At 34.1% G+C, this 15,760-nt stretch overlaps 1 protein-coding gene across 2 annotated transcripts in view; it reads left to right on the top strand.

The window, feature by feature from the left end:
* Positions 1-259: 259 nt before the first annotated feature.
* Positions 260-15,760, top strand: part of LOC123525470 (glutamate receptor ionotropic, NMDA 3A-like) — a 293,441-nt gene continuing 277,940 nt past the window's right edge. The window contains exons 1-2 of one of the 2 annotated variants that reach the window (XM_045304533.2): positions 260-1,903; positions 2,503-3,015. In XM_045304533.2, the coding sequence (XP_045160468.1) occupies positions 2,632-3,015 (384 nt within the window). In that variant the 5' untranslated portion in view covers positions 260-1,903; positions 2,503-2,631. Of the gene's footprint in view, positions 3,016-15,760 lie in introns of both variants that reach the window. The other variant, XM_045304534.2, reaches the window with a different exon arrangement.

Below are 15,760 nucleotides of genomic sequence, written 5' to 3' on the forward strand. Positions count from 1 at the left end.
AATGAATTGCATCAAAAGTCGATTTACTCAAAACTGCTGCTAATCTTAATATTAAATTGCTGTAATATGACAACGATATTATATTTTATTAGGGAAATATTAACTGCGGGTTTCTTAAACTCAATGTAGAAATTTATGCTGAGTTGCATATTCAGAAGCTACACCTGAGGGAACTATTTTCGTTCGACAAAGACAAAGACTTGAACACTTCTACAAAACAATAAATTGTATGGATTTTCATTGTGCAAGGTGCAACATATGTTCGTCTTCTCTACTAGATAGGATTTATGACTTATGTAATTCAGTTAATCAATTTAAGCTGCGGACTATCTCATAGGGATGCGACACATTTCTTGCCCGAAACTAGACACATCAGCTGTTCCTCCGAAACTCATAATGAATGTGAAATCTATGTATTCTCAACGTGTTATACAATCAATCTGAAATCTTTATATTCTCAATGTGTTTTATGCAAAGGAAGTAACAATTTGGAGAAAATTTGTGCATTTCATGTGATTGTATTGAGAAATAAACTAATGCCATCCACTTAGCAATTTGAAAATTTTTCGCAACAATCAGTATGGTATATCATTAATTCTACGTATCGCGGGCGAAAGCGAAGAAGTCTACGCATCAATTAATATACGCTTAGACTTCGGTCGCGCTCACCAATTAGTATGACGTAAAATACAATAATGAAACCTTAACATTTACTTGCAGTTAGCAGACAACTGTTGACGACACAGCAAATATTGCAAAGAACGCACGAGCGCGAACTCTTTTGTTTAGGATTGCCAAATTATCACAACGTACCAAAGTATCATTTGATAAGAAATGGAGCTGTTATTGATTCTTCTCTTTTTGTCCAAATGCTGCACTCGAGAACAAATCATCGTTCACTCGCAGATTGAATTATGAAAAACTTAATGCGGAACTACTTCTCCGATGGCAAGCGTCTATTGACAAACTTGTCCAGTTACGCCTAACGCCTGCGCTGGTAAAATAATCCCATTCTCGGTAGGAATTCGAGATATTATTCATGGCAGATTGCATTTTGGAGTCAGTAGGCAATGGAAATAAGCTTTATTCAGAGAAAAACGTTGAGGAATATCTGAAAAAAGACAAGACCTATTAGGATTCATGTGAAATAAATAGAAAATATAAGAATGTGTACTAGTTAGGAATAGAATTCAATTTTTGTGTTAGCTTTATGAAGATTTTGTGATATATTAACGCGGTTAATATTGAAACGTGAAAAAAATATTGAAAAATAAAAGTATCATTTTTTGAAAAGTGCAAAGTATTGAGTATATGAAAATTATTCATTCAGGCCAGAATGTAATAAGTACTTTTGACTAGTATTACACTGCTGTGGAAGGAGGTGGATATCACGTGAATAAGGACCACCAGTAACGCGTATGAAACATTGGAATACTTTGAAAAGGGGATTATATTTTTCTATAAATAATTAATTAAACGGAATGAAAACAGCATTTAATTTAAAATCGTTGGCATTTTAGCTGAATTAATTAATATATTATTAAATGCTAAATGGTAAACCTTGTATAAGCTCTTTCATGTCAGTTTTCAACAAACGAAAATGCGTATATCACAAGAAATAAAGTTATATTACCCGTTTGAAAAATAACGGCAGAAACTAATTTGAATTTATTAAAAAAGATAATTTTATTAAACATCTTGTGCACAGTGTAAAAAAACGCCTGGATAACATATATTTGTTTAAATCATGTGCAAGCCTGAAGAAAACGAATGAACTATTTCAACATGCGCATTATCGCATCTAGGTCATCCGGTGGCAATGAATATAAATCGTATTGCCGAAACATAAACACTTGTTATTGCTATTATTCCTGCCTCCAGAAATCATTATGAAAATATAAAGGTAATAGCTTTTGTTATTATATTTTTATAATTATGTTTGCGAAACAAATAGATGCTGTAATTAAATCTGACAATCTGACGCAGCCGTCCAGTATGTCGCCATCTACCCGTATAGTTTGAGATAATAACTAAGCCTATCACCGGGGAAACATGCCACGGTCGTAGTCGAGATATATCACAGATCAGCAAAAATAGGAAATAGTTTGGATGTGATAATGGGAATTATAGTACATGGATTGTCGGTTTGTAGAAAAGGCAATTATATATGATGTTATTTATTATCTAAAGAGAATTTAATGAGATAAAATCGTGTTACTAAATGAGCTTTGGTAGTATTCCTATTGGTTTGATCGCAGAGGCGGAGAACGGTTTCGGGAAATGTTTTAGATATTAAATTTAGATTTTACTAGGATATTCCTTACCAAGGCGGGGATTATATATTTTTTAACGTCATCGAGTCATTTAAAGTTAAGGCCGCGAAACAATGTGATAACGGCAATTGATTCTCTTGCAGTCAGCAGTTTATAAAATCTTACCATAAGTCAGGCTTTGTTTTCGTAGATTTGTATCTTACATAAAATTGGAATTGTTCTGTTTCAGAGGTTTGTATTAATGTGTTAATGGAAATGTTTGCGCCAGATTTCATCCCATATACGTGTTGTTTATTCTACCACTGTGTTGAAATTACTGGATAAACATTATGAAGCTAGATCCCTGGTCAGATACATAATGTATTGCTGGTGTTTTAGCTGGATGCTTACGGCTTTATCACTATTTGTGTATGGCAACACCCTGAAACCACAAATTGGAATTGGCGCAATTTTTGATGCTGCAGATTATACGCACTATAACGGCGTCTTCTATCGTGGATTTCAAGAAAACCAGCTTCTTTTGAAGCATAACCTTAGTATTAGTGTAAGAGCTGCCCCTCTTGGTGGAGATATTTATTCTTCCCTGAAAAATTTGTGTTCTTTTTTTGACGGACGAGATGTAAGAGTTGTACTTGTGGTTGGAAAAGAGGCCACAATACAGGCAGTTGGGCAGGTAGCAGAGCCCCTTGGCATACCAATACTTGGATATACGACAGATGCACATGCAGACAGATATGTACAGGTAAGACTTGTACTGTCTTTTAAATGTTACCTTTTGTGGCATAAGTCTGCCATGAGATAGCTATGTAGCTATCTCGATATTTTCAAAAAGATATTCCGAACTTTTCTGAAAGGTTTATCTCAAAAGTTTAAAATTTGCAGAATATATAATCTGTTTCGATAAAGTTTTCGAAAAAAATGCACAACTTTGCTGGAATATTTATAATACTATTTTAATAGCTACTTATTATCTCGGAGAAATTTAAAGCATTGACGCGAAATTTTGCGTTAAACATTTTAAGGAATTTCAAGAAATATATAGAAAATATTCTTGAATGCTGTAATGTCAAATAATACATACAAGTCCTGGAAAGTATTGAATATTATCATGCTAGCTGCCTAGCTATATAGTGACTGAAATATGCCATCATATGAATCAAAGAGTATTTTTATATACCTGTCATTAAAAGCTATACCACCTAAAATTTGTGTAGTACATGGTTCATTATATCTTCCTTTGTTAATTAGATACTGACCTTGACCCCTTTAACATGTTAAGAATGCTGACCTTGAGGTAATAGTATGTACTGAAATATAGTGTTCTGATTTTTGGCAGAATTTGGACATAATGTACATGTATATGTTTTTAATGTGTTAGTGATGGTGCCTTTGGATATTAACATTTTATATCATGTAGGAAAAGACAGTTACTATATATCACAGTGTATGCTACTTGTGACGTGGCAGATTATGGCGATAACTGCATTGATATCTTCCCGGCTATTGATATACATTTGCAATTTCCGTCGCTAAACATTTATATTCTGAAGAATAAACTGAAAAATGAGTGTGTTAACAGTTGCTAAGTTGATAACCAGTTGTGTTAATTGAGTCGGGGGGGAGAACGTAGGTTCAGTCGGCATTCCCCCTCAAGCTTGTTGAGAAAATTGCTTCTACCTTTCAAAGGTAAACCAATGAAAAAATCTCAAACATATGATCCCTTATAAGTAAAGATATGTGTGACATATAAAACACATTTGCTTGTTGGACAAAGAAGGGGACACACACACCCTTCCAACTAAAGCTGTCGTTTGAAAGGAACAATGCTTTATCTAAAATTTTCAATATTTTGAGAAAATCGATCCTTAACGTTAATATGCTGAAATTTCCCTCATTCTTTTATGGGCGAAAATGGTGAAAATATATACGTTTGTTTCTGTCGTTAAACAGGTACCATTTAAAATATTGACAACCTTTTATTTTAATTTTACTGCAAATTCACGTTATGAACTTTGAACATAAATAAAAACATTTACAAAGTTAATCAGAGTGTACCATGCTACCGTAAGATGTAATGTCAAAGCTGCCTTTATTTATATGGATTAAAGGCAATTCTTGATTAAAGAGGCCATAACAATCATTTGACATAAGTTACGGCACGGAAATGACTGGGGTAAACACTACATAAAAATCTCCCTTGAAATTAGAGACACTTGGCGTTAGGACTACCCCAACCCACCCAACGCATTTGCAATATTCAAGCCTGTTTTAAAAATACATTTTTACCATTAATTCTCTCAAAATAAGATGATTTGAAACAGTGAAACTGACAGTAGAAAACAATAGTTGATTTAGCTTAACTAGCACCTACATATAAATCCCTGGTATCAATCGACGATTCTGTAACCATTCAGTTAAATGTCCTGACAACTGACGTTCGGGTTCCGGCGAGAAATCAATAATTAACAAAAATCAATAAACCTTACTTGTATGGAAAACCTTCCCTGCGAATAGATCCCTGCTTTACACTGCACATAGTGTACGCCGTTACAAACTTGGATTTTTATCATAGGAAGTGATGATCCGGTATAATATAGACGTAAGCGTATCATCTTTTGTATCCGGTTTATGATACGCACAGTACAAAACGGGGGTGCAAGCGTCAGACTAGTGTTCCCAGTGTCAGTTTTACTGTTGCAAATCTTCTTATTTTAAGAGAATTGATGTTTAAAATGCATCTTTTAAAATACGCTGAAATGTTGCAAAATGCGTTTTATGATCGTCACCTATGCTCAATACATGATGAAATGTTGAAAAATATTCGCTAAACTTAGGCAGAGGCGGATGAGAGTGGGGAAGATGGAGGTGGTTCTGACCCCCCAAGTATCTGTGCTTGAAATAATAGCGATAGTGCACGGTAGGTTTTGGACGACGATGGAAGTATTACACCAAAACTATGTTTTCAACCTCTAACATAGCGGTGTTCGAGGATATTTACTACGTATAGTGGTTGCACTAGTTTCTTTTATTCTAGCTGTTACTATGTTCCTAACCCAAACTGATTGCTGCTGTCTAGTATTCCTTACACGCGTATGAATATATCAACATATAACACCTTGTGAAAATTAATTTGTATACGTTAATTATTTGATATTCTCTTTTCCCACAGTGCTCATTTGTATTATTTATTAATCTTAAGTTGAAATTAAAAGTCAAGCAAATAATGTACCGTCCTTTTGTACATACGATCGTAGTGGCTATTCAATTTCCCAAGTTGTTCTAACGAATATTTAATGTAAACTGATATTGTTATCTCTGTTTCCTCTGGAAATAATTGAATATAAACATCAGTCACATCTTCTTTTCTTAGTTACCGAATGCCTTATGGTATTAGTGCTGAATGACCTTGTGTATCAAATAAGAAATTGTTAGGTTACGTACGTCGAGACATTTTGCAGTTGCACGATTTTTATTTTTTTGTTGAATTTACGGCACACCGACACAGTTACAGTGGAGTGCGACCCAAAGTGGCCTTCCGCGGCGCCGCCCTGGGTAGAATCACTGACCTTTCGTAAGCCAGGTGGATGGCTTCCTCACATGAAGAATCCCCAAGTGAGGCGCGAACCCATATCGGTGTGGGGGAAGTGATTTGAAGTCAGTCGGCTAAGTAGGCCCCGGACTTTTAGTATCAAAATGTTAGGGTATATTTGTATCTCAGTGTTCTGATTATACAATCCAAGAAGACCGATATCATTTGAATAGATCTTCCTGTTTACCTCAATAAAATCTTTGGCTGTTACATCACATCAATTTTAAGATGTTGAAGATAACAGTATTCGTTTTCCTTGGAATCAAAATTTTGGCATATCAAATGTCACACCTGAATGTTTTGGGAATTACTATATTTACGGATCTTCGGATCTTATGTGATGAATCTAGACATTTACGTCAAATTTCCATACAAATACTTCTACTGACCGAGTTCAAAGTTGGCGAAAGACACATTTCAGCCGTTCATTCTTACTTTGAGAACTACGATCTGTGGCGTACAGATAGGTGAGGGTGTTGTGTGAAAACACATTGATATCAACAGTCAAGTAATGAAATAGTATAGTCTAAATATGTTCTGCGAAGAATATTTTAACTAGCTTTATGTTAAAAGATACTAAGTTTTGTGAAACTATTTTAGTACAGTCAGCAATCCTAGAGCAACTCTGTATGCATTTCAACAATGTATGAAACACACTTCAGTGTTTATATATACGCAGAATATGCGTTTTTAATATTACAAATAATAATAAATAAATAGAAGAGGAAAAACATGCTGTATCATTTACGGTTTTATATGAGATAAGAAATATTTCTAGCAGACCAGCGGACCTGTGTATGTAATTACGTTTTCTCCTGGAGGGATTGATCCTGTGCAACTGTCTGTGTTGCTTTGAATCCTATCTCACGAATGCATACTTAATGCAAAGCAATGTTGACACAGGACTTACTCAATAAGATATAATTATTCGATTCCAAACGTTTAATTTCCCTTGTGTGTTTCATCCTTTGAAAAGTTTGCGGTATTGAGATGAGTGATGTTTAGTTTAACGCATATGCTTTACTTGTTATTATATTACAGGCACTTTATCAATTCAAAACGTTCGTATGACATGTATTTAATTTCAATTCTGTCAGTCTTACCTGTATCAATTTAGGACTGTATAAAACTTTGTAGTTGTTGTTTCTTGCATAACAAAAATTCTTTTCATTTATCATTTCCTGTGTTTTTGTTTTCTTGCCTTGCTAGTGATATAAACATCTTTTTTATATGTACGAGGGACCTAAATAAGTATTTATATTCCATAACTAAAGATTGTTACTCAAAAAAGACAACAAAAGACCAATTTCGGAAACAATACTTGTTGATTGGTGAATCTGATATTTACTGATTTTCTCATATCCTTTACGAACTGTACAACAATTTTATTACTACCTCTCCATGTCAGAATTCTGGACACGTTGTCTAGGAGAATAAATCTGTAATTACGAATATTCCCAACAAATATAAATTCTTCAATTACAAAAAGACCAAGAGTTTAATAATGTTGTATCGATTGTTTTTGAATACACTGTTTCTCCTTTCTTTTACTACAGAAAGTATCATTTATCAGCTGCTTCGAAACCAAGTGGTACGGAGGACACTGAATGAATAATGCAACTGGCTGAATATGACATTTATTTCAGACACTATTAATATTGACATGTATGCTGACGATTCCACTATGCATAAATCCGACACTGACATTTAAGTTATAGAGCAAAAGCTCCAAAGTAATCTTAGTCTCATTAACACATGGTGCAACATTAATAATATGTCATTACATCCGGAAAAAACAAAATGTATACTTCTAAGTACAAATTATAAAACGAAACAAGCAAGGAATCTTGAACTGTTTATCAATGGAACGATAATTGAAAATGTAACAAGTCAAAATATTCTTGGAATCTGTATAGATAATAATATAACGGGGCATGCACAAGTTTGCAATGTTGTGAATAAACTTAACTCAAAGGTTGCACTTTTAAAAAGAATTTCATACTTTTTGACCGATAAGATGAAGATGTTATATTATAATGCATATATTATTTCAACCATGGACTATTGCAGTACTGTATGGGGGCTTGCCCGTAAATTAGATACTGATAAAATATATAATATACAAAAGAGGGCAATTTGTGTAATAACAAAAAATCGTACCGCAGGTAGCTTGTTTAAAAATCTGAATCTGCTCACTTTTGAAAACAGATGCAATTACCACATGGCTGTACTGGTTTTTAAATGTGACCATAACCTTGTACCAAAATATATGTCTGAATTATTATCTTTTGCTCATAACGATAGATATAATCTTCGTTCCTCGACTCGTAAAGATCTTTCTTTGTTAAAGCCCCGAACAAACTACTTGAAACAAACATTCTCATACAAAGCCACACATTTATGGAATTCCATTCCATCAAACATCAAACTTCAAGATAATCTGTTAACGTTTAAACGAAAAATTAAGGATTATTTATTACAAGAACAACGTTACTAATACTGAGATTTTTTTTATTTATTTATTTATTCATTTTTTTTTCTCATATCTTCATCAATTATCATGCATTTCATGTCGTATAGGGTAGCTTTTAGACTTTATATGATGGATGAATGTACATGTATGCAAAATGAATTACACTGATTTATTCTCCTGGTAAAATCATTTCAAATTGAGTTTGTTTTTAAAGTGTGTTTGTCGTTAAAATTGTGCTACTGATACCCTTATTGTTGTAGATACTGTGTTTTAACATTTATGTAGAAGGCCATATTGGAAATAAGTTGTATGTATACTATGCACTCTTAATATGTCACCTTCTTAAAACAAAGTTATTATTATTATTATTATTATTATTAAACATTTAGAAGTAGTATATTGTACAAGGGAAAGTACAGTGTACAAGAACTATAACTCTACTTTGCTTACTTTTAATTAACCTCCCTTTATCTAATTTATACACTACACTCTTGTGAGTAGTAGAACTCTTAAAATATGAAAGAGATACCAACATCACTTCGCACAATAAAGGAAATGAGTATTAAAACCATAACTCTATTTACCTTTATTATCTCCCTTTCATAAACTCGCTTGATATGAGCATAACTATTCAATTGCATACACATACTTAATATATTGTGAAGACGTTCACTGTACATGAACCTAATCTTTGCCATACTTATTGATTGAATTATCTCCCATGAATTTACTCCTAAATCTTCGTCTGTAGCATTACTCAAAATCAATTGAAGGGATTTTCCAAAATATTTTTTCAATTCATTTAAATCTTTATGAGTGTGGAAAAGAACAGTTAAGAAATTGCAGTGTTTATCAATCATAACAGTAGTGTGTTTGTGAGAGATCCGCCACGACGGGAGCAGGAGCGGGGAGCAGGAGCAGGAGCGGAGCAGATTGCGTAATCAATTAATTAATTAATTAATTAGTTAATTAGATGCTTGGGGGAGATTGCATCATGCGGGTGTTGATTGCGCGATTTAATCTCATTTGCTGAGGGCAGAAAAAGTGTATTGAAAGGGATCAGGTGTTTTTGGCCACTGCTTATCTTGATCAATTAATTAATTATATATAATTAATAACGATTTTGTTATAAGGAGAAGTGTACACTTCGTCGGCTGTAGGGAGCGTAGACAAAGTAAAAAAAAAATGGATGCCGGAAAGAATTTCGAGATCAGACAACGCAGGAGAGTGCGCATGCTAGAGTTTTCATTAAAGGTTCACTATGCACAAGCTGTGGTAGATAACATAGAATACGCCGCAAGGTCGGCTTGCTGCGGGTGCGAAATGCACGAGCAAGCGAACTTCAACTTTATCATATTTTTATTTTATTGGCTTACTTTGTGAGTGATGAATTCCAGAGACAATGGCTTTTTTGTGCGATATGTCTTGATATCATTAACAAATCTGACAGAATGTAAACAATTAAAATGTGAATTTGGATTTCAGAAAAGAAAATGCACATGTTGTTTAAAAGATGTTTTTTAAACGAACTAATTATTCACAATGAAGTTAGATATGCATAATGAAGATTTTGTTAAACATTACGGGTTGTTAATAAATGCAACTTCAGCTACGGGCCGTGCGGATTTGTGCACCTATATCACTACCTCTCATAAACAGATTTCAAGGCACGGTCTATAATTATTTTGCTTGGTTGCGTTCTATGTTTCTAACTGGCCTTCTTATAGATTTTAATAATGGCTGATGGAATTGTTCACCATCATTATATGCCTCTTCCGATCGGGATTTTTGTTCCATCTTTAAATGTTGCCCTATTGCGGTGAAGTACAGATAATATCAACATACAAAATCATTAAACTTGCGCAGATGCAGCTGCTGTTTCGCCATCTCGTCGTGCGTTGCAATGTTTTTCATTGCTGCTCGTATGTTCTATTGATGCTTTGTCAATAATACTTTTAAAAGTATAAAACACATTTAGCACAGCCTAACTAAAACAAGACGTCCAAAAACCGCATGAAATGCTTCATTTCTGTGAACTGATATTTGAACCTGTTACGTACAGTTTCTCCGCCTTCCTATGAATATGTTAACAATATATTTTTATTCATTTTATGTTGCGATTACATCAACCCGAGTCCATACCTTTGAATAAGCGTTGTATTCTAAGCTGCATTAAATTCGGATAACGAATTAAAATTTCATCTATACTGCAAAAGACAAGAACAAATTTTAAAAGTGTTGTTAAAGTAACAGCATAGTTTCTCTATGTTGCAAAAGATTTACACTGTTGCAATGATTTACAATAGGTAAAGTTTGTGAAACTCAAAACCGTTGAGGTATTGTTTTAAAAAGTAGAAATTGATGGTCCTTTTGCTTACACCTTTTATATGGAAGTACTGATGGCAAATATTGACATTTATCATGCTGTACAGTTACGTGAACCTTAGGGGAAAGCAAACATAGTCATGGCAGTTCATGCTTTTATCTTCTTGCGCCCGAAAACTGTATCCAAATACAAATAATCATATACTAAGAATAAAACAATAATATTATACCCTCTCAACTTTCACAGCGTTAAGCTCGTCATGGAATCGAATATCTTTGCGTTTAAAGTTATTGTAATACTTTCAAGATACCTGACAGAATACATAGATATAAGCTACATAATTATTATTGAAGAAACGCGCGCATTGCTAAGGCGATTTCTTTGTGTACGTAAGGCATATTTGTACGTGAAAAATTCGTTGCGCACCTAAGTTTAAAGATCTCTAAATGTATCTCAGCACTTTGTTTATTCATCGCCGCTTATCATCGTTAAACGAATTCGTCCCGCCTGGGCCAAGAATGAAAAACATCTCGTATTAGTTCAGACCGTTTCTTTGTATACCCTCTAAACTTTCACAGCGTTAAGCTCGTTATGGAATCGAGTATCTTTGCGTTTAGTTATTATAATAATACTTTCAAGATACCTGGCAGAATACATAGATTTAAGCAACATATAATTGAAGAAACGCGCGCATTGCTAAGGCGATTTCTCTGTGTACGTAAGGCATATTTGTACGTGGAAAATTCGCTGTGCACATAAGTTTAAAGATATGTAAATGTATCTCAGCACTTTCTTTATTCATCGCCGCTTATCATCAATAAACGAATTCATCCCGCCTGGGCCAAGAATGGAAAACATATCTCGGATCAGTTCAGACCGTTGATTATTTATATTTACCAACTGTGAATGGGACGCCGCAGGAGTGTGTATTCAGTTTACCGCAAGTATATGTAAATAGCGATAACAATCAGTCATGTCGCTTAAACAGTGCCAGCGACACCGATTGAGGATTCCCTTAGAGCAAATAGTGGCGGCAGATAACAATGTGAAGTTTTATCACATATATCAGATAAAAATGTGCAGGTATGAAGTGCATTTCGTTAACCGCAAGTATATGAAAATAGTGTTAGTTTGGCGCTATACGATAGACATCTTCCCGATAGGATCTCTCTCTCTCTCTCTCGTCTACTGATGTGTGCGTAAGGCATATGAATTTGTACGTGTAATATTGATTTTATGTTTGAACGCGTGCAACTAAATTTAAAGATATGCGTTTATCTATCACCGGTAAACGAATCGATCCCGCTAAGAATACGAGGCCTGGGTCACGAAAGAAAAACATCTCGTGGTACTTTTGGACGGCGTATATCATTTGCTGATCAATTCTTGTCACGTTTTTAATTTGTTTGTTCTTTTGTGTCACCATCTGACATACACATTGGCGATCAGTTTTCACAACATATCCATGAAGCTTTTAGTATAAAGTTATGCAAAAGTTTTAAGCGCTAAACGATTACAATCAATCGGTTCAAGTCATCGTATATCGGGTAACTCTGTGCGAGCGCATAGTCGCGGAGAGGATGATGTTAAGTTTTGTTAGATATTTTGTTAGATAAAATATATTCTGTGACGCAAGCATTGTATGAACGAAGTGCGTTCCGTTAATCGCAAGTATGTGTATATAGTGTTGGCGGTCTCCAGATAAAGAAAGCAGTAACAGCGCTGTATTTCAAGACAACAAATAAATGAAATATCAAAGATCGGCCTTAATCTGTTGCAAGGAATTATCGAAATTTCCGGCAGACACTTTGCGGCAAAACACTTAAGAAAAATAGCCAAGAAGTCAGTCTAACAAATCACAAAACGAAACGTTGGTTTAAGAAAATTGATTCTGCTGATTATCTGGACTGCTTGATATAAGATATCAAATACCAAACATTCATCCAAGAAAAGTGATTGAGAATTATGATGGAAGTCCAGATAAAGAAAGCAGTAGTTACTAGATCTGTCCATGTCTACCCGGTATTTGTTTTGCCTTTACCACTTTGTAAATATCCTAATGAAAGAAGTATGTAAAACATTTGCTGATGTTGAACTATACATGTTTAATCGTTCAACTAATTTAGCTATTTTCATTATTAAATATTACACCTCAAACACATAATCGAGTTTCTTGAGTTTATATATGATATCTTTAGAATCGTTATTTCGACTTTAAAATGCCATTGTTAATGAAAAGGACATTTGAAAATGAAAATAAATAAGAAGAAATTATCATCAAAGTCACCGCAAACATCTTCTCCTTCACAATTTACTGAAAACATTCACTAAGACTTGAGTACAATTATAATAATAATAATAAAGGGCTATTGAAAATGAAAATAAAATAGAAGAAATTATTATCAAAGTCACCGTAAACATCTCCCCCCTTTACAATTTAGTGAAAAAGTCATTAAAACTAGAGAACAATTCATAGCTACACAATAAAACTGTCATGCTAACATTAATTATGCGGGAAGTCCCTTTTTAATGTCGTTTTATTAAAGAAACAAAAACCGATACTCAATGGCTGCACTTGGTTATTTAAGAAATATAACATAGTCATATTTTATTAGTTTGGTTTACTTGGTCCAGATCTTTCTAAAGCATATCCTGCTCGTTCCGACCATTTATTAAATGCGAAGTGTTATTTTCAATAAGACAGAGTTAGCATCGTGCTTAAATTTAGCAGTGTGCTTATCATACATGTTATTGCTGTTCGAAACCTATGATAATTCTACGGAGTAATTTTCTCATGCTCTCAATAGCAATAATGTGCGATTATTACGATAATGACTGCTCATCTAACATAATTTTTAAAAAAGAAAACACAAATAATGATAAAAATAAGAAGAAAAAGAAGAAGAAGAAATAACCCATTTCAAAAATAAATTCTTTCATGTCATATTGTACATATCCTTTAATGCCAGAGCTGATACAACAAGTAGATATAAATAAGCTATTGAATTATAAACTTGTCAGAAGTGGAATATCTATACTCTTTCGATGTCTTACGGAAACTGCATACGTGTTTATCTTTGGGTATTATTTCCTGATGATAACAATTATAACAATTAATTAAAAAGGCACGTTTTATAAAATTTGAAGTTGGCAGCCGAAATGGGAGTTGTTTATATGATATACTATGAAATACTGTAATAGCCATTTTTTAAAACATTTTAGTTTTTCTTTTGACATTTCATATTCGCACAGTTTCACATGTACATCTAGTAGCGTGTAGCACTTCAAAGACGAACAGATAGACAGACAGACAGACATTCAAAACAATATAACAATGCTACGCACATCCTGAACCATTCTCTATGTACCCTTTGCTAACATTTAATCATGATTTTCGGGTACTAACAAGGCTATGGTAATATAAATTACTTAGAGTCTGACATCAATAGGTACATGTGCATTAGATTAATAGACAGCAATCTTGTCCCGCTGATCATTTATTGATATCTGTAAGATATACATGATTGTGCATTTTCGGTCGAGAACGGTAGGGCAAGAGCCTAATATTAGTGTTATATAAAGGCGGTTTAAAATCTAACACCGTTCGATTTATCCCGTACTACGCTTAGCGATGGAAGGTAAAAAAATTACGTTCGCTGACATTTATAGGGCTTATCCGCCCCCGTCTAAACGTCCCGTGCAACGGGTAGGACACTTACCGCTCTCTGACCAGATGTTGAATAATTACATATTTAACGTGTTTCTGCAACCCGTGGGATACTCCAAAGAACTTGTACACCCTAACATCCCATTTGTGTACAGACGAGAAGGTTACTGGGACGAAGAGAAAAACAAGGAAGACGTGACACTAGCGATGGAAGGTACAAAAGTAAAGTTCGCTGACATTTATAGGGCTTATCCGCCCCCGTCTAAACGTTCCGTGCAAAGGGTAGGACACTTACCGCTATCGCGTGAATGGTAGTAAAACTGGTGTAGAGTCTAAAAAAGAAAAAGGGTTGGATTCCATACTTAAAGGCCTACCTTCCGTACCCGGGGGAAATGGTTATCACCTTAGCATGATCCATAATATTTTCTAATTGTCACCTAATTATGAAGTTATTAATTGTAGCTTATGGCATACATTATCAAGAGCAAAAACATATGACCTTTGCCTACAAACCACCACTATCAGATATCTCAGCACAACAGGAGGTTCATCATGACCAAGTGATTATATATTTTTCTACATAATATAGGTGAGTTATGTGAATAATGAGATATAAAACATTGTCAACGAAATAGTAAAAGTTAGAATATTTATTTCAAAATAAAGTGATACATATGAGTTCTAACACATAATGAAGTTTAAAAATAAATACATTATGTAGGCATACAAAGTGTTCAGGAGAATTGTACTGTTTGCATACTCGTTCTTCGAAACACAAATATGCATGGCCACATAAATGAAAACTAATGTGATAACTTCTTCATCTGATTTGTTCGATGACTTTTTTCCAAGAAAGGAGTTTCCAGCTTTTAACAGTGTCATTGTGAAACTTGAAATTATGTATGGATACTATTGACATTTATATCACTAACAGATAATAAATACGTTCCTATATTTTATCAGTAAATAAAATATAGACAGGAGTTCGGATGGGTAGTAATAAAATCCCGAGTACGTAGCACGAGTGATTTGATAAATCGCACCGGGAGGCACCGTGGTGTAGGGGTAGAGCGTCGGACTCCTAACCCATAGGTCGCAGGTTCGAATGCCGTCTGCAGAATTTGACCGCGACCTTCACAATCCATTCTTTTTGCACGTGTACTGGTCAGAACTCCAGAAAAAATAATAAATTGCATCCAAACGATTTGCCATATTTTATTTACCGATAAAATATAGGAACGTATTTATTATTTCGATTCTAAAATGACATTTTTAAAGTCAGTATCTCTTTAAAATTTCTGGAAATATTGTTGAAAGCTAATTGAAAATTTTGTCGCATGGGCCCTGTTCTCAGCCGGTGATAGTTGAATATAACTTTGAACCACATTACATGCACATGTGTATTCAACACTAAACAATTTTCTAAAATAAA

This window comes from Mercenaria mercenaria, chromosome 3, assembly GCF_021730395.1.
Source record: "Mercenaria mercenaria strain notata chromosome 3, MADL_Memer_1, whole genome shotgun sequence".
NCBI lineage: Eukaryota > Metazoa > Mollusca > Bivalvia > Venerida > Veneridae > Mercenaria > Mercenaria mercenaria.